Raw genomic sequence first — 20429 nt, 5'->3', positions numbered from 1 at the left:
CCTTCTGGGGCATCGATGAGACCGATGTGGAGCCCTGCTGTTGGATGACCTACCGGCAGCACCGCGACGCCGAAGAGGCTCTGGACAGCTTTGGTGGGGCGCCCCTGGATAGCAGTGCTGAGGACGGAGACATAGATGGCACCGGAGACTCTGGTGATGGTGAAGATGAGCTGGAGATGACAAAACGCCTAGCACTTAGTGACTCCCCGGATGGCAGGTCTGGGGGCTTCTGGAGACGGTGGCAGCCCCGCATCTGGGCGCTCTTTGAGGATCCCTACTCCTCCAGATATGCAAGGGTAAGCTATGCAATGGGCACCCTCATCAAAACACTCGAACCTCCCTGCAGTCCCACTTCCTCCCAGCACCGTCAGGGTTACCTCCACTGTCAGAGCAGAGCAGCCATCCATGTGTGTGGCCATACAAAAATCATGCAGGGGCTACGGGGACGTAACCCACGCTCTCAAGCAGGCCCCATGCATGGGGCACGAGTGGACACCAAGGCATGAGCTTGTGTACTCATATGTGGGCTTCCAGAGACCCTTATTTTCTAACAGGCTCCTAAAACTCCACAGCTTGGGGCAGGGTCCCATTCATGGGCCAGAGAGATCTCCATTATACCAGGTAATTTCCCTTTATGCATAGATCTTTACAGTCAGACGTCCCCCAGTAAAAAGAGAGACACCTTGTTCAGCCCTCTTATGAGCTAATGGCTCTCTCTCCTTTATGAGATGGAGAAAGGATCATGGGAGCAGGCAGCCCATGGGGGACCAGGGGATTTGGAGAGTTTCTCAGCCTGGTCTGGGAAGGGAATCTGTTCCTTTCTCTTTTCTCATACATACCAAGTTAAATATTTATGATCATGCTTCTCTGAGAATGGGTAATTCAGTTGCTCACTTACCTCCTCACTCTTGTCTTTTTCCCTTGTGGGAAATGCAAAGTATTAATCAGAGGAGAGGGTTTCATTCATGTAGAAGGGACACTGTGTTTGACAGGTTTCTTGCCTGCTACTGAAGGACAACTCCTCCCCTCCTGGTGCCTGCGGTTGTTTTGGAAAGGGAATGCACACTGGTGCAGTTCACAGCATAACTGTGGATAAAGATGGTCTGTAACAGTCACCTGACTCGTCTAAGTAGGCACCTTTCATGCTATGACATATGAAGATAATTACATTAATTAGGGCCTGATTCTGCTCCTGAAATCAAAAGTAATGATAACATTTACTTCAGGAAAAGCAGCAGGGTTAACCTCCAAGATACCCATACTGATAAGCAGGAAAACAGATGAAGGATTATGCCTTCACAAAGAAATTGGTTTGCACAGGTTTCACTCCTCTTTTTAATGTACCTTTGTTACAGCTTAATTGTTGGCAGCCCTCAGTAGGGATGAGTGGTGCTTTGGTGTGGGAGGATGATCAGTGTTCCTGAGGAGGATCAAAGAAATGAGATCAGATTAGGGAGAAAATTGGACGGATGGAGGAAAGAGAAGTGGCAGTGCAGGGAGAGGGGAGCTGGTAGTGTATGAATGGGTGGTGGAGCAGCAGCTGCTGGAGACTTTAGGTCTGAGCAGAGCTCTCCAGCAGGGAGACACCAGGTCTGCGAACTGAATGAATGGGGAAAGCTGGAGCGGAGCCTGAAGTTATATCTTGGTGCATTTCTGAAAGTTCTTGCTTCCATACCCTTTGGAGGCTTCTTCCCTGAACAAAGGAGTTAATATTTTAAATTAATTCTTTTAAACAGCATAGAGGATGAAGGAATAATAAAATATTTACCACAAGATGAAAAGATGATGCTGTTGTATTGCACCTTTCAAATCCCTGGTTTCTGCCAAGGGAACATGGAAACAGAGAGGGAAGGCTAGAGGGTATCCTTTAAAATGCTTACTTGCCTTTAACCAAGCCCAGTGTTAGCAGGCATTGAATAGCAGATCTCTCTGGTACCCAGGAATCTGTTGGTAAAACACATTTCAAGTCAAAGCAGCGTGCTTGTCCAAGATTTTGTGGAGTGGTTCAAAAGCCAGATAGATAATGTTGTCCTAATGAAAAGGATGCAAACAGAGGCTAAAACACCCTTTTGCTTGGAGGCATTGTATTTCAGGGGGAAGGACAAAAATCTGTAAGCAATATTAGGAGTCGTTGTGATGCACAAGCTGGAATTCTAGGAAGATATAAGTTCCATTTTCTAATTCTCTAAGGGTATTTTCAATTAGCAATAGGTGTTTTATAAAGCAGTTTGGGCTTGTTGGGGTATTTTTGCAGTGGATGATATGCCATTTATTCACAATCACGTGTGCATACCTGTTAGAATTCAACTCCTCTAACTTGTTCTTTCCTCAAAGGATTGTTAAAATATGCATTCTGGGCAAAGCGTGCGCTGAATATTTCATGGGTTAAATATGATTCTTTAACTTGTATCTATGGAGACGTAGGCCATATGCATTAATATTTTGCATGAAGGAAGATGGCTTTCATCATCAACACATGCACACACTGTCCATTAAGAAGACATTATAAGACACTTAACATTTTCTAATAAAAGCCATATGTTATGATTATGGATGTAAAAAGAGATTGGAGTTTGACTTATGCTCCTGTAACCTAACACAGACATTGCAAAAAGACCTCAAGCTCACAATAGCTAATTTACAGTAAAATAATTGATAGCATCGTTAATGACTGAATGGTATATGAAGGCAGTCATTAGTAGTGTCAGGCAACAAATCCACTGTTACCTCACTTATAATTGTGTACACTACTTTAATTTACAAACAGTATTTCAGGCAGAAATCTAAATTTACACTGCCATTTTGTCAAAAAACAAATCACAAAAATTTATCTTCCTTAATGGAACTGAGAGCTGTGCTAGGGGTGGTTGTTACATACACTTGGTGTTTACATATGGCACCAAAATGCATGTCAAAATAACATCTTAATGTAAGCATCAGTTTACATAACCATTATACTGTTACTCTTGGGCAAGTAAAAGGAATACAGTCCATGAATATTAAGATTAAATGAAAAGTTGCATGTCTGTATAAAGCAAGATTTCTCTGGTCTGTATCTGGTACACTAATTCGGTGGATGCTTAGGAACTGTCTACAAAAAGCTCAGCATTTACTCAAATCTAGCCGTTCTTGGAGGATTTTGATGGACACTGCTTACAAATACAAGTACATTTGACTGTTTTGCTTCACCTGCACCTGACTCATACTAAATTACATCTGATGTCATTGTAGACAGCCAGGGAAGACTGGAAGTGAACTTGCGTATGTCAGGCAAAATCAGCTAACTCTGCAAATTGTGTTTATTTCTAAACTTTGATAAAGCAAAGCTCCCAGTCACTAATCATTTGTCTTTAGGTGCAACATAATCAACAGTTTCTTGTTAAAACAATGGTAGCTGATTTTAGTTAAATTCTGGGTTTCTACGCACTAATTTCTCAAATAATGTGGTTCTTTCTAAAAAAATGAACAACTTTAAAGATTTTCTTCAGCTTCTATATGTGTAATGAGAAAAGGTAGCTTGTCTGAAATCACAGACTGCCTTAGATACCTACCTTAGCAAGATAAATGGATGCTGCACTTCTCCTTAACTTAAAGAATCCACATTTAGATGCCAGAGGCAAAGTCTGGTACCTGGAGATCTGAAAAGAGTAACAGACAAGGTGATGGAAAGGATACAATCTATATAGATGCTGGGTGTGTATGTAGATAGGCATCCAGGAGGATGTCAGAAGTATCTGATTAGGCAGCTAAATATCACTGCATGTCACTGGATATTGTGCACGTAAATTGGTGAGACATTTCTTTAAAGCTCCTTAGAAATGTCTTTTTTTGCATTGCCAGACAACTTTGTGCATTTATTTTTCATAAGTAGGCACTAGGAAATAGTCACACAGAAAAGCTACAGAGGTAGACTACAGCGGCATACCCGAGACTTACGTTGTGGTAGAGTTCCTGCCCTCTGCACTAACTAGACTTCATAGGTCCCTCAGTACACAAATGTGTGAAAAATATTTTCTTGGCATCCTGTCTCTTATATTTATGTCTGGTCATGCTGTTCTTCCACTAGCAAAGCTTACACTGACTTCCTGGGGAGTTTGGCTTGCAGGTATCTAACATATTTGTCCCCCTTCCTCCTCCTCCTCCCTAGCAGGATAAGGTTGTGTTTGTGTCAGTTCACATTCATTGGGTTACTCAGTGTTTGGGAATGAGGAGCTTTCAGCTGAGAATCTGCACTAGTGCTCACATTCAGATTGGACGGTTAAGCTTCATTAAAGAACCTCAGGAAAGCTTTCAAGTCCTTCCAAGCAAACATTTTTACTATTTTTAAATAAAAGCTGGTTGGGGTCCTATGGAAAGTCCTCAACAGCTTGACTTGCCATCCTGGCATATGCTATACGGTTTTGATCTGTAAGAGGAAAAGTAAAATTCTCACTCACCTTCCCTCATGTTTTTCCTTCACATCCTGCAGAAGAATCTGCTTTCCTCAGTGGGTGACTTTTGAAGGACAAGTTTGCGACACTGAGAAGGAGACAGGAAAAAGGATAGTGGTAAAGAGATGAGAAAAAGGTATTCCCCAGGGATTTTTCCACCTTTCTTTTGTACATTCAAGAGCATTTCAACCTTGCTGTGTTCATTTAAACTAGTTTTTCTCTATATGCACTACAGCCCGTAGATAGGAGAAGACTTATGGGGTCCTAGTTCCTGAATAACCATGCTGTATTGAGGAGTAGAGGCTGGGGTGATTTCTGGTCATTATTTACCCCTGCCCAGTAGGGGTAAGCTCAGGAATTGAGGCAAGTATCAGGGAGTGGGAATAGCTACTCATCATCCTTCACAAGGGGAACTTATTCCGCAGCCGCCTGGTGCAGGACACACTCCACACAGGAGCACTCCACAGACGGGTCTGGGGGCTCCCACCAAGCGTGAGCAGAGAGGGAGAGAAGGGATGAGAGAGCTGCCCCGTAAGCTTTCCTCTGCCCACAGGCACTCACCCCTCTCCTCAGGGACAGGTTGCATCAAAGGGACCCTGATGGGCTGCTCTCCCACCTTGGGCCTCTCTTGAAGGTGTCTCCTGCAGAGGCATATCTAATCCTGCACTGAAGCTGGCTGCAGGAATTCTCACCATATACTTTTGACAATTAACGAGACAGCCTAATTTTGTCTGCACGCTGCATTACAGCTCTGGAAAAATGAGAATCTTTCCGCTTTAAATGAGGTTTCCCTTGCACTTGTATAATGGAATTACAGACATCTATTAACTACCATTCTATCATTCAATATTAATAGCGTTCCTAAAAATTCCATTTTATTCCTGTTTTCTCCCATCAAGGAACATGTTACTGCAAATCCTTACATAACCCATTAGTGAGCATGGTAGTCTTCTCTGCATCCTGACCAAAGAAGCTTTTGCAATGCCAGTTAGGAAGTGTTCACTGCTCACACCAAGTCCCACATTCACTCCTTATCATATTGGCCAAGGTGGGAGCAGGCACAAAAATAACTCCTGGGAATTGCCCTTCCAACTTCAGAAGTCTTTAATTTTTAAACCACCACCACACACACATACAAAAAAAAAAATTTAACAAAAATACCAGAGCAGCCATGCAGAATCATGACTGCACCAGTTTGAGTTGTTCAGAAACACATAGGAAGATAGGATGTCTGCCCACAACATCTTACAATCTCTTTGAAGTCACAACCTCACAGGGAGATGAGAGGGATGATGTTATCCACCTGACAAATCCATGGCTGGCTAGTACAGACTTAGCAGCTTTATTTCAAGGAAGGTTTTTTTTTAATCCATTTGCCTATTTCCAATTTTATTTCTATTATTTTAAACCTTAAAAAAGAACAGCATCTGTTGCCATTTTAATTTATTTTTTTTTAATCTTACTTAATTTTAATGTTTCTAGGTTACAAAATTTACTTGATTTAGCCAAGGCTGTGATTGTATGGATCATACCATCATATGAATACACATATATATGCCTTCCTATCACTGCCACCTCCTACGGTGCTGAGTGGGATTTCCATATGAGGAAGGACTTCAAAATTAAACCATCCCAAAATATTTCTGCAAATGTAACTGTGGTGCCACTGAAATCAATAGGAATTAAGTGACTGGGTCCAGAATGATATTTGGTCCCTTCTCGCTTTAATCCATCCCTATGTGCCTTCAGTTAATTTCTTTGCCCTTCTCCTGACATTTGCTATTTTGGTTTTGGTTAGGAGAAAAAACACAACAAAATACTGGTATTTGCTGTTGGTATATCATGAGGCAAAGAACAAAAAGATCTGTGGACCAATTATAATATTTCTATATTAGAACTGGTCACAAAAATGTGATATATTACACTATACCTAGGAAAACTACTTTTTCTCTCTTCTTTTTCCCTTCTGCTGTGCAGTCTAGCGTTTAAGAGTATTCATCTTATTTGTAAAAGTAGGGACTGGTCTGTGTATATTTGTGGTAGTACTTTAGTAAAGTCTGTACATATTGCCTTACTTTTAGCATAAGGGGAGATGTTAGCAAATCAGCGACAGGGGGCCCAGCCTTACTGTTATTGAAACTCAGTGCCAAAATTACCACCAACTTCAAGGATAGCAATGAATTTTCCTGCAGTGTGGTTCAGGATAACAAATTGTTTACAGTGCACTGCGTTTTTAATAGCTACATTGCATATTTCCATTCCAAAGCACTGAAGTGCGATTGATCTTAGCAATTTATTAGGAGCACACGTGTTCAAATGTGTATTTTCATGATCTTTTAAAGACACGGGCATCTTCAGCAAACTACATCAAAGCATAGAGCTCTAAGACCGACAAAGCTCATCATGATCTTACTGGCCCTCTCTTACTGCAGAGGACTATAGAATACATTCCCCTTCAAACCACATAACTTCAATTAATGCTCAACTAAATCATATCCAAGTACTGAATTTCATCATGAAAAGGGCAAGCAGGGGTGTTCAGATTGAAAAATCGGGCCCTAATTGATAAGCAAGTGTGTAATTTTCTCATGCAAATACAGATGGCAAAACGGAGTTCCCGTTCCGTATGGGCTTGATTTTAAGAAATTTTAGTGCGTTCTTGGGGGATAAGACTAATAGAACAGCCATTTTGAGATCTTTGCAATTGTCTTACAATTAGCTTCTCAGTTACTATATACTGAATTTGATCTGAGGAAAGAACAGTTTAGAAGGCTGACTTGGCTTTCTCTACTGAATATTGCATTACATAAATATGTGATTCACTCCACATGGTACACTGAAGTGTTAGGATGGGATGAAATCAGAGAAATCTATGAATCTATGGAGAACCACCCCCTCCCCCTGGAATATAAACCAAATGCTGTCATTTCTAGAATAATTTTTACATCTTTCTCCTGTGCTCAGTAAGTACCCAGATTTTGCTAGCTTCACTCCTACTCCTGTAGTGATAGCTTACTCCAGGAATATCCCCGTTTCCTTCAGGCTGAGAGCAAGGTACCACCCAACACGGGTAAAGGTGAAAGGACCAGGCCCTAACTGATTCTCATTTCTTTCAGATAAGATTTGTAAGATAGAACAGGGGCGCTAATAAATCATGCTATAAAAATTGTGAATAAATCCCGGTCCAAGGCTTTTTGCAGTGATTGCTTATGATGTAAGACCCTTTAATGACAGTAAGTTAAAATTGCATTGTAATGGCCCTTTGTAAATGCAATAAATCTCTGGTTTCAGTGCGCTGCAGACAGCCCGCGATGTGTGTGCTGTACATGAGCTACCAACACAGGCACACGCTGCTGCCACACACTTACGTAATTATGTTGATACTTCAGGAGCAGCAATAAATCTCAGCACTGCTAGATTTACTTTCAGAAAATCATGGGTCAAGACCACTGTGATGTTGTGACTACATGAAATGGCTTAAAATATCATATTGGCTTTTTACTTGAAAACCTGGGAAAGAATGTCCCTTTTAAGAAGCAGAAAGATGGATTATTTGGTTTTAAATGGCAAAGGCAAAACCTATTACTATCGAGTCTTACAATTTTCAGGGACAAATACATGTCAAAAGATATATTTTTCGTCTGCACAACCAAACTGTATCCATCTTCTTTCCTGAATTTCCTGGATCATCTGCCCAGCATTCACAAAAAAATCAAAAATGTGTACAGAAATACACCAACAGGATAATAGGTACTTCTTTCAACTGCAGCAGAATTCCTATTCCTGCCCACCTTTGCCCTCAAAGAAAACCACAGGTTCCTTATCATTTGACATACTTGAGAAATTTAGCTGCAGATTTCACTTTGAAAACACATTCCAATAACCCTGTTCTATTTTTCACTTGGGATTCTTGCAGTCTTCATTATGCTGGATCAATTGACTGGCATCGATGGTGGAGGCCAGTCTTGTGATTTATCCAGTTATTAATTAAATTAAAACCTTCAGTCAGAATGCTTTAAATTTGATAAGAGACTTTGAGACAAAATGAATAGGAAGAAATCTCTAAGATGCTGAGCACCTACAACATTCAGCGGAAGGGAGGTCATGTCTTACAGCACAAAAAGGACACAGGCAAGAAGTTAAGAGACTGTCAGGAAAATCTCACCCCATCTTGTGGGGCCACTGCCCCAGCCACCACTGATTTTAGACCATGCAGACTTATTTCAAGCAGAATTTTTCAGGACAAGGACAATTGTGTAATTGCCACAACACGCAATGCAAAAGGGCTTGCCTTCACAGCAGCCTTTTGATCTCTACTCTAGAAACACGACAACATGATATCAGCCACATTGTGCTATTCCCGTTGCTTTTTTTAGCGTGGATCTCCCCATCTCTCCTAGTGTGGAGTTCTGCAAGAAATCTAGTGACAGTACATCTTAGCACTTCTTGGGAATGTGTCCCGCATAATGCAGAACTGATTTTAACTCAGGGCTTTTCGGTAAAGCACTTGTAAGGACAAACCAGGAACAAACTAAGCATGCTGTGATAGCTCAGCCAGCACCTGTCTGAAGCAGTTGCTGTGGGGTGATGTTTGGGGTTCTGGTTTGGAGGTAGTGGCAGATCAGCTCCGATCTGAGTTTTGCTTAAGCGACATTGAAATTTTATGTTCTGTTGTTTAGTGTTCAGTTGATAGGAGTTCACTGTATATCCTAGCAAGAACTCCCTAAGGTGCTAGTGATTTTATTAAAAGACCTAATGTAAATTTCAAAACTGTATAGATTACTTGAAATGTTAGTTATGTCTAAGCAGCAGGAAATCAATAGTGCAAAAGTGCATTCACTGTTCTAAAGAAAGCATCTTTTGGAGAACCTGCTCTGCTAGGAAATGAAGCTCAGTTTTCATTGTGTCTGTGGCACGGACTAAAGACAAATGAAAAGTTAGAAATTCAGTAACAATTCTATAGTGTCTTCAACTCCAAACCACAAATTAGTCTTTATATATGCACTACCACCAGCTAGAGCAACTCCTAAAACTACACATATATCGTTCATAGAACCATGAGTCATCTAGGTTGGAGGAGACCTCTAAAATCATCGAGTTCAGTCATTATCTGCCACTCTGCTGGAACCCCTAAACCCTAAACCATATCCTCCAGTGCCAGATCCAGGTGCCTCTTAAACACTTCCAGGGATGGTGACTCCACCATCTCCCTGGGCAACCTACTCCAGTGCCTGAACACTGTGACATTTTTCCTAACATCTAATCTGAATCTCCCCTGTCTCAGCTCATGGCCATTCCCTCTAGTCCTCTCCCTGCAGCCATGGCAGGAGAGACCATCCCTCACCTCTCTACAACCCCTGTCAGGTAGTTGCAGAGAACCATGAGGTCACCCCTGAGCCTCTTCTCAAGGCTAAACAAACCCAACTCCCTCAGCACTTCCTCAGATGACATGTTTTCCAGATCTTCCAGACCTGTTCTCAAAGGATATCTTGGCTAGGACAGCAGGGTAAGCCTTTGTTATTACCAAGTGATTTTTAACATTCATTCAGAATAGTCCACACATGTCCTCAGACATATATACAGACCTATATGGTGGGAATTTACAAGAAAGCGAAAAAAAACAAAACCTTGAAAAAGCCTCCAAACCTGAGATTTGGACGAATTATTGCAGGCAACTGAATTAATGCAGTTTATCAAGCAAGCATTGCTAGCAGATCTGACCAAAGTCATTATTTGTGCGTCCTGCTTGCCTGCATATGTTAGCTCTGAAGAATCCTCTCAGGGGGATGCCACAGCACGCCAGTAGTACAAAGGCAGCCATATACACATAGCTCAGCAAATGAACATTTACAATGGCACAGGCACACGAACACCATGTTGTATTAGCAAGATACTATGCCACATCATTTAGGTATGCTTCAGCCCTTCTCATTTGCTACGAATTTTACTGTGTGTGAAATCATATGAGACATTTAACCTTAGTGTTTTCATTTTCAAAATAGGAAAACGACCTTTCTCAGGTTACTTGCTTTGCATTTTTTCATCTCTCCCTTACTGTATGTTTATTACAGTAACTAGCACAATAGAGTTATAATTTGTGTGACACCTTTAAATGCTATTGCTATAAAAACAGCAAGTTGACAACATCTTAGGAAAGAATTTACACTAGACTCAGATGGTAGTGTTTCCCAAACCAACCTAGTCTGGAGCAGATCACCCAAAGCTGTGATCCTTCAAAAGGTGCAGTATGAGTATGAGCTGTGACGGCCAGTGCACAGACAGCAGGGCTTCTCCATCACCATCTCCTCCATCCCTCCTGCATCACGGAAATCTAGCAGTCACTTCCTACACCTTCACTTCTGAGGGCAGACTCATGAAAGGATGTCGCCATGTGAGTTCAAATTCCCAAACAATTCCGAAAATACTCAACCCTGCAGATGTAGTTTTTTTAAATGCATGTTAACATTTCCCAGTGCCTACAGTATTGTTTCTGCCTGTACCCAGAACTGCTTTAGTACTGTTGGCAGCTATATCAAAGCCTCACATATATATCAAAGCCTCATTAATGCCCATAATTTTTCCTTCACTAACAGGAAAAGTCCTTTAACTGTACTTGCCGAATACACTCTGAATAGAAGCTGTTTTCAAAAACATGCTCAAATGAAAACAGGAGATATTTGTGGTGTGAAACAGTTCCCTGGATGCAGTAATCCGGTGGCTACAGTTTTCTGTGTAGAATGTGACATTTCAAACTTAACATCTTCCTACAGCTGCAGGATTTCAAGTTTTCAGCCGTCTCTGCTCAAGAGACCTCCCAGCTTCAGAGAGCTGCGTAATCCAGGCAGTTAGTGAAGTTGATCCAGTTTGCACAGCATGAGGAATTCACAAACCAACACTTCGGGTATATGGCAAAGCAGCAGTTCCAAGTGATGTGGAAGTAAGAAGTTGTTCCTGTGTGGCAATTCCGGGCTACTGAATTCAGCAAGATTAACAGCAGAAAACAGATACACTTAGCGACATTTTCAGAGACAGTGTGATGTTAGCGTGTGACAGCACTGGTCTTTCGTTTTCAGTCACTCACTAGTTGGAAGGCAGTTCCTCTCAGGAAATAACCCTGTGTCATCCTCATGCAGTTGACTTCTGGGTGAGCCACATTTAATGATTTAGAGATCTCTGCGCAGCTCCTGTGGAGAAGGAATGGACAAAAGGCACAGAAAAGTATGAGATGATACACAGAAATAGATGATATGCAGAATTAGAGACAACTTTTTCACCCCAGAGGCTGAGCAGTTCTGCCGTGCTGCAAAGTGAGCTCCCCAGTCAGTGTGAGGACACATCACATAATTTGTTTTGAAAAGACCTACGTTTCCCAGGGCTATCAATCTGTCACCTTTCAGTCGTGCCATGTAAATAAGAGCATTCTTAGAGCCTCTGAAGGCTGCCTTTTCATCAATATTTTAACATAAACATTCTTTTCATTTAAGTGGAAATTGATCACTTAGATTTTATTACTTTTTAATAAAAATGCATTATCACCATTAAAGGAAAAAGATCTCAATTAAACTATTGCCTGGATAAATTTAACTCGGAAAAGCACTAGAACAAGTCTTTGCTAGATTAAGGCCTTTTATAGCACGTATGCTTTAGTTCTGGTATTAGCCACCATCACAGAAGTGATCAATAGACATTCCAGCTATTGCATTCACTGCCTTAATGATACACATAGAACTAGTTCAAAATCTCACTGGAAACTGTGAAGGGTATATTGTTAAATATCCCTCACTGCTGTAATTTACCTTATATAGGAGACTTGCCAGGGGCTCTAATGAAGCAGAGACAGTTTTGCAGTTTTACCATCTGTTATCAAATCTACTCCTGCTATAACAGAAACACAATTGTATTAGAATTTAGGAGTGACAAACATTGGAAAAATATTTTCTTTCATTGTTTAAATAACTTTGCTGTGCAGTCCAAAGAATGAAACGTTTGGATGATGAATAAAACACTTCACGACTGATTTAATTAAAAAACAAGATATAGCAAAGCAATGGTGATAGAGTTGTTTTATATAACCACAACACAACAGAGAGGGATAAATAAGAAATCACCTTATTCCACAGCCTTCAGATTTAGACTTTAATTAAGGATAACATGCCCTATTTTTGTATGCTACAGAAGAAAAAATCAACAAAAGAAATCATTTGAAATGTGAGTGTCATTGCTATCTGATATATGACCATGGGACCAAACTGTAGAGTGCTTAGAACTGAATCCTCCTAACCCCCTTTCCATCCTAAGTAAGGACCTTGATGGTAAAAAATCCAAAGAACACTACAGTTTAACTTCAGTTATGTGCAATGGACTAAAAATGAATACTTAATATTTATGTGAATCATTGTCAGTGTCAAGTAAGATGAAGCTTATAAAAATAGAACCAAATCAGGGAATGAGTTTTAAGACTCGGTGGGTAAATGCCTCTTTACGTACGGTATTATTTATAGATATTTTTTAATCTGTTCTGTCATCTTGTCTCTTAAATTATTAGAAAGGAAGAAAGGAGGAACTACAGCAAATGTAGATGAAACAGAAATCTTGCTAGGAACCGTGGCAGCAACATAAGCAAAAGCAAGGAAGTTTGGAGCTGTATTCCTAGTGCCCTTGCTTTCTGTATGTTCTGCATGAAAACAATTTCAGCCTAGTTTGCAATGAAATACATGCTTTTTTTAAACTAACTATGCTCTTGCAGTAGCAGCAATTCAAGGCTCTGTGCTTGGCATCCAAAAGGTCTGCTACCGCATCGGAAAACAAGCTGGTCACAAGCTGGTTACAGGCATCGGGCTGAGTCTTGTGTCAGTGGTCTTGCTAAGCCTTGGACATCCTGCAGGAGCCAAAGTCCCCTTTAGATATAATCACTGAGTTCAAAAGGAAGGCCACAACAGAAATTTCAGCATGATATCCCAATCTTCATAGCTCCCTTAGAAGTCAGGCACAGCTGCAGATGTTCTCTTCAAGTTGATCCCCGAAGATCCTCAGCATTAAAAACTTGAAATGTCAGTTGTAGTAGCTTTGTGCATCTGATAAGGAGACTGCCAGTACTAATATCTCTCTGCATCAACAAGGTTCTGTGAGTCTCAACCATTTATGAGAAAATACTTTTAAAAGTTTCTATGAAAAGGACAAGATAAAACCAAAATATGATTAGAATTTTTAACAAGTATTCAATATTGAAGTGCAAAATACTCAAGACAATTGGTGAAGGTCACCTTGTAAGAAAATTCAAAGGCAGCTTCTGCTGGGTTCTTGCAAATGGGAAAGTTTCCTTTCACATGTAGGAATCTGGGAAGGTCATCCTTATTTTCATTCTGCTAGAAGGTGGAGAACTCTCCTTTGAAACAATTAAAGCCGTTTGTCCCTTTATAACAGAGACTTAAATTACACAACCTCTATCAGACAGGAATTAACACTGGATGAAGCAGGCAGCTACTCTCTACCCTGGATGTACATGGGTATGGAATATGCATAGGGGAACTATGTATCCACAGGCTTTTGCTTTGACCATTCAAGTACCATTTTTATAAGCACCGACATCTAGTGCTTTTGGTACTCTCTTCATCCAGGTAGGATTTCAAAGTAGCTGTATGTCTTCTGAGAACACCACGTGGAGCTGCTCTTTGATTTGAAGTTATTTCTTGCAAATAGAAGCTTTTCCTGCTCTTGACTTCAGCAGCAAGGTCTAATTCAGACCAGTGAGAAACTACATCTAATATTTTTGTCATAATTTTACTCAATCTAGTTTAGAAGGGAGATGTGCGTGTTTACAGGTGCAAGAATTGCAGTAAATTTAAGCAGAGATCCTAGACACGAATGTTAGAAACAATAACCTTTCTTTCTTACTGCCACAAGGACAGCTGAGCATATTGTTCATCCCAGTAGTCAATGGGTTTTATTTAGCAATGCCAGTCTAACAGATACAATTTCCACATATGATAACTGTGGGCACATCATTTTTTTAGTAACTGCAAAACTAATAGTGGAAATAATTTTCTGTGATATCCCTTGCTCCTCAGTTTGACAACTTCAGAAAAAGAAAAGAGATTTCTACTCTGAGCTTGTATATGGCTGTCCAGGCACAGCAGTAGGTTAGTCTAAAGACCTTCCTACAAGAGCTGTAATGTACACAGATGGCAAAGGGCTCAGAAATACATCCGGAAATTATGCCTGGAAAATACATTCACAAGCCTCACACCATGTTATTGAGAGACCAGAAGCTGTATCTTGAGAGGAATATCAATAAAGACTTGGATACAAATGAAAAAAAATATCTTCTCATTTATACCTGCACTGCATATGGTACTAGCTGTAATCATGAAGAATTTCAGGGTGACACGAAGCTCTCAAGCTGCATGCTTCCTGCTAGTGCTCACTGCAGTCCTGCTATGAAAATGTCCACAGGCCGCAAAAATACTCCTAAACCAACTCACTAGCCCAAATTACGAATTCTTCTAGTTACCAAAACTCAGCACAGGCTCACAGCTTAGTGTAGAATACATTTCTTTTTAAAAAAATGCACCTGCCTTCATCAAAATGCTAAGTGGTCACTCCTGGTTTTCAGTTTCCCATTATGCTGAGGCAGTGATTTCATTCTCTTAAACACACACATAGATATGGGCCAAAAGTAAAGTCATGCATGTCACCAGCCCCTCTAACATTTATTGCACAGGCTTATTTGTCCTTCAAATCCAGCTACTTGTGAGGGTTGCCAGGATGGGAAAAGGTCAATGAATTTTCTGGGGTTTGTGTTTTGGAAGTTTTGCAGATTATGCTTAGGGAGCCTTTGTATAATACACAGGCTTTTTAGCTACGAAACAGGGTTTGGAGTATCAACAGTACTGTGTGTTTTCCACAGTTTCAGATCTAGAGCTGGACAAATAAATGTAGATACATTTTAGCAAGGGAAGATTTTTTTCCTCCCATTTCTCCCCTTCCCCTCAAATAATGTTTATTCAAAGTTTCTCCCTTTTCTCCATTAAAAAAATCCCTAAGTTTTCCCCCTGCCCAGTATTAGTTTAAGAGGGAGCGACTGAGAGATATAAAGTAAATACCTTTCTGCACAATATTTTGCTAAAATCTTTGGATAAAGAAAAAGCCTTGCCAGTTTGAAGTCTGTAGGACAAATATGACAAATTTTGTTGAATGTTTTCAAAGAAACAACGATCTCTTTTTTTTCCAAATTGCTTTTATAATTGCCATTGAGCTATTTACAAATACACATCATCTGCTTGCAGTCCTTTATCTTGTCTGAAGTGAGAGGTTTTTGTCTGGTTTTAAATCAGTTGAGAATAAAAACAGGGTTCCATATAGACCAGAAGGAAAAAATCCTTCCAATGATTCTCAACCTGGCACTGTTTTTTTAGCCCTTTCTGAACACGAAACCACTCTGCCTTTAGGAGGCATCAAGATCTTCTTGTCCTTCTGATAGTTCCTTTTTCACCCAGAGGCTGTGGCACCAATTTTGGTTTTTAAAGGACGTTTTAATTGTTGAATAACTGCTCTCCTGCTCACAGAGCTTGGGATGCTATGCAGTGCAGGAACTGCAGTCATCATCGGACGTGAGAAGGGCACTCTCCTGAAGCGGAACTGTGGAGAACGGTGGCTGCAGTGGAAGCAAGGAGAAGGAAAATGCCTGGAGTAGGAGAGAAACAGGAGATGGAAGGACGAAGCTTCAGAGTCATAGAGTCATCAAGGTTGGAGGAGACCTCTCAGAGCATCAAGTCCAACCATTAACCTGTCACTGCTGTAACCCCTAAACCCTAAACCGTATTCTCCAGTGCCAAATCCAGACACCTCTTAAACACTTCTGGGGCTGGTGACTCCACCACCTCCTTGGGCAACCTATTCCAGTGCCTGAACTGAACTAGATGAACAAATCGCTGTAGGGAGAGGGAAGTCTTGCCCCTCAATGTTCACTGGACATTGAGGAACAAATAGAAAGGGAACATAGGATGACAAATCACCAGCTTACTAGTAGAGAAACAGGAGTGTCAAGAGCTCGAAATCACAGACTGTGGACACTTAAGGCAAATTCTTTTCCAGTGAGGTGAGAACAACCTAGTCAGAATAATTCAAATGAGTTAGCAATATGCCAGTACCTTCTGCATGTGCCACAAACAAGGAAGCAGCCCTCACAAGAGCCCAGGAAGAAGGGAACTTGCAATAAGTTATTTTGTGGTCAAAAGAGCACATTTTGCTGTTGTGAGCTTGCCAGAAAATAAAAAAAGGGTTAGGCTCCATGGTGAAAAGCTTAATGTATTGTCATCAGTGCTAACACTGGAGAAGCCTTTGCTGTAAGGACACGTGAGGATTTTGGACAGCATGTTCTGATGCACTCATTTTTTTCTGTGGCCTGTGAAGGTCGGACACCTTGATGTCTGGCACAAGAGCTGTGCAGGAAAAAAAAAGAAGAGAGAAAGAGGCCAACTTCATTTCTTTAAGAGCTCTAGAGCTCTTCAGCATTCCAACCTAGCCAAACCAATTTCTCCTCTTAGGAGTCTTGCACAAGAATTATGTCCTTCACCACACACAGAGACTCTTTTCAGCTGTGATCCAAGACTAAATGGGATTTCAGGAGAAAACTGGCTTAATAAAATAAAAATATATAGGGCACTTGTGGAAGTGAGAGCATGCCACGGGCTCTTGCTCTGTCAGACTGAAATGTGCTGTGCTAGTTTCAGCAGCAGTCCACATATATATTACTCTGGGGGAGATTAGAATCACGGAATCATCAGGGTTGGAGGAGACCTCTAAATTCATCAAGTCCAACCGTTAACCTGTCACTGCTGTAACCCCTAAACCCTAAACCAGATCCTCCAGTGTCAGATCCAGACACCTCTTAAACACTTCCAGGGATGGTGACTCCACCACCTCCCTGGGCAATCTATTCCAGTGCCTGAACACCCTGACAGGGAAAACATTTTTTGTAACATCTAATCTGACTCTCCCCTGTCTCAGCTTATGACCAATCCCTCTAGTCCTCTCCCTGCAGCCATGGCAGGAGAGACCATCCCCGGTGGATTTAATGCATCTCATTGTGCATTAAATCCATGGGACAATTTGCACCCCTTTGCCCTTGTTTGATCATGTTAATTGAAACAAAACAAATGTCGAGAATAAATAAGCAATCTTTAACTGAGAGTATTTGCTGTCTAATGAAAAGATGTGGCTTGTTAATGTATTCTGTTCACTGAGGGCTCCAATATGAATATATGTGTAAGATTCAGTGGCAGATACAGTGATGCAGCTGAAGCAACAAGGAGACAAGGTAGCAGACAGAAGTGTTACAATCTTTTGTGGGAAGCTCAGAAATGCACCAACTCTTGATCTGACTTCAAATGTGACCTCTGGCAAGCCACAACTTCTTGGCAGTGATTTATATCTATAATCAGCATAATAGAGCATTATTTATCTACCTCTTCTGGGTGTCATGGAGGCTATTGTGGAGACTAAGGGTTGCACAGTAATGTGGAGATAAATTGGAGATACTGGATGAATTTCCAGTATTGTGTTTGCTCTAAGGAGGTGAAATGAGGACACCTTCTCGACGTGGAGGGAACTAAATTTTTCTCAAAATAAGTCAGAGAGATCAGAAGGAAATCTTATCGTTGCTTCATTCTGATTATTCAGCATTCCTCAATGAGATTGACAGGGAATGAGAAAACAAAGCTTTCATGGATCAGGGAGGAAAGACTTAGTAACATTTAACACTGCATCTACAAAACAACGGTTAAAAATGCACAAAATTATTTTTGTTCTTCCAGATGCAGAATATACCTAACAGGTTATTGACAGATCTAATAATTATTTTGTAATTAAACAATGGCAAAATTTGAATATATTTGAATATATTTGAAACAGACATTTTAAAACAAAACCATATAAAATTAAAGCACTAAAACTTAACCATATCTTACATTTTAACTGTCTGTAGCTTGCAGCAACCTCATAAAGCCAGAAAATAATTTAAGCGAATTAACCCATTGCCTCCATAATCTGTGTATTCTGCCTAGAAATTTTGAACTGAAGGAGCAAGCTATACATCAGTCCTGAGGTGCCAACTTTTTGAACCTTTTTTATTTTTTGAACCTTTGAATTTTATCTTGGCTGTTGTCAGAAAACACGTTGCCTTCCCAGAACAGGCAGACTAAGTATGAGCTGAGAGCTGTGTCTAGCAGTGGGTTTCTTCCAAGAAGACCAACACCCTATGGAATAAGATGCCAGAGCAGATGCTGTATAAGCTGAAGCCTGACATACGCTGAAGATCCTTGAGCAATCACAGAAAGGCACAAAGCATAGTCGGAGCAGTCACCTTTTTTTTCAACTGGGTTGGCTCTATCTCCAGGATCCTTGTTATATTACACAATCCCTGACACAAAGGCACTAAGCAGATATTGAAGATGAACTACTCACTTCCCAAGGAAATATTCAGCCAGAAGAGGCAGAGATACTATTCCAGATCAGGACAGGAGGCAGAGAACTCAGGAGAGACATGGCAGAATGACACTTGGACCTCCTCTGTCACTGGCAGTATATTGGGAAAGGGAGTAGCCTGGTTTTCCCCCAAAGACTCAAGGAGCAGGACAGATAATAAAACAGTTGCACATCTGCTTTGTAGATGCCAGTCTCCCTGAAAATATCCTTTGACTAGGATGCAGACCACAGAGTGTGTGGAGGTATGTGAACAGCACTAGGCTCACTCACTGGTGCCTGTAATAGTCTGGTAATTGTTGCTGTAGGTGAGCAGAAAATGGTTAGGTGCCTTGGGTATTGCTCAGGGGCCACTGTGATCCTCAAAGAAAAATGTACTGGTTTTGAAGGATTAATTCTAGCTTGTATTTACCATGGTTTTGTTTCTTTGTGGCATCCAGGGATGGCCTGAAATGTCTTATATTCTCATTGTCTAATTCAAAGAATCAAAAGTGTCAACTTTGATTTCCCTGGGGTTTTTTTCTTGAGTAATTCCTGAAGGGATCAGAAATTACTCCTCTTCCAAATGGAAGAACAAGAGAAAGCTGCTGGAATTTTAACAAAAACCCCAAACCCATCCCTTTCTTCCTCAGTGTTCAGTGATTAAATTAATGTGAAGTTAATCAAAACTCAAAGCAAAGCCAAAAAGAAAGGTCAAAAAGCAATTACATTAGAAATATGTTCCCCAGTCAATTGCTTGCTTTTCAAGCTTTAGCAGTGTTGTACTTTCAGTACTTATGCAACCACTATAGAATTTTCTAGGTCTGAATTTTACTTCAGAAGCAGAAACTTCTCACCAACCAACCCCTTGAGGTCCAAGTCCAAGAAGTCTTTTCTCATGGGGGTGGAGGTAGGGGGACAGGAATGAGCTTCCTTCACACTCTCAGCCTCCTCAGATGCCACCACTGCATCACAGAAGAAACTATCACGCACCTTCCTGCTTACTGCAGATCGAGTCAAGGACACTTGGCATCATCCGGGAGACACTGCCTCATAGCACACAGCCCTGGCAGAAAGAAATCCTCCAGGGAAATGAGTTTAGGCCAGATTTCATATCGTGCCAGGTTAACAGCATATGTATCCCTGTCCTCTTAGCACAGGCTGGGAGAAACAGTGTTTGCTAAAGCTACATAGCCAAAAAGCATCCTTTAAAAACACATGCTGGAGTCAGATGTCTGTTTGTAACATTTATGACTTGGCAGATTGACTTGCACATCAGGCACACATTTGATGGTTAATTTTGAGCCCTAATGCAGCAGAGCAGTCTTCTACCTGGCTGGTGTCTATCCTTTTCAAAAGGCAAAGGAGTGCATAAATTACGTTTTAAAAGAGGTAGGCATTTTCTACCCACATTGTAGAGTCACTGTAGGTGGATTATTATCCAGGAATACCAAACAGGCAAGAAGTCTGTGATTTAACCCATTCTTTGTAGTCTCCTTGCCTGCTACTGTTTTTACTGCCAAGAGTCTGAAATTATCC

General features: G+C 40.9%; 1 protein-coding gene across 1 annotated transcript in view; it reads left to right on the top strand.

The window, feature by feature from the left end:
* KCNC1 (potassium voltage-gated channel, Shaw-related subfamily, member 1) overlaps positions 1-20429 on the top strand; it is a 112488-nt gene that overhangs the window by 310 nt on the left and 91749 nt on the right. Inside the window, 1 exon segment of the mRNA XM_009077370.1 lies at positions 1-296. This exon segment is cut by the window's left edge and continues 11 nt beyond it. Within this exon segment, the coding sequence (XP_009075618.1) occupies positions 1-296 (296 nt within the window).

This window comes from Acanthisitta chloris, unplaced genomic scaffold (assembly GCF_000695815.1).
Source record: "Acanthisitta chloris isolate BGI_N310 unplaced genomic scaffold, ASM69581v1 scaffold2146, whole genome shotgun sequence".
NCBI classification, from domain to species: Eukaryota; Metazoa; Chordata; class Aves; order Passeriformes; family Acanthisittidae; genus Acanthisitta; species Acanthisitta chloris.
Note: the sequence above shows the minus strand (reverse complement) of the source record. Positions and strands in the feature narration are given on the sequence as shown.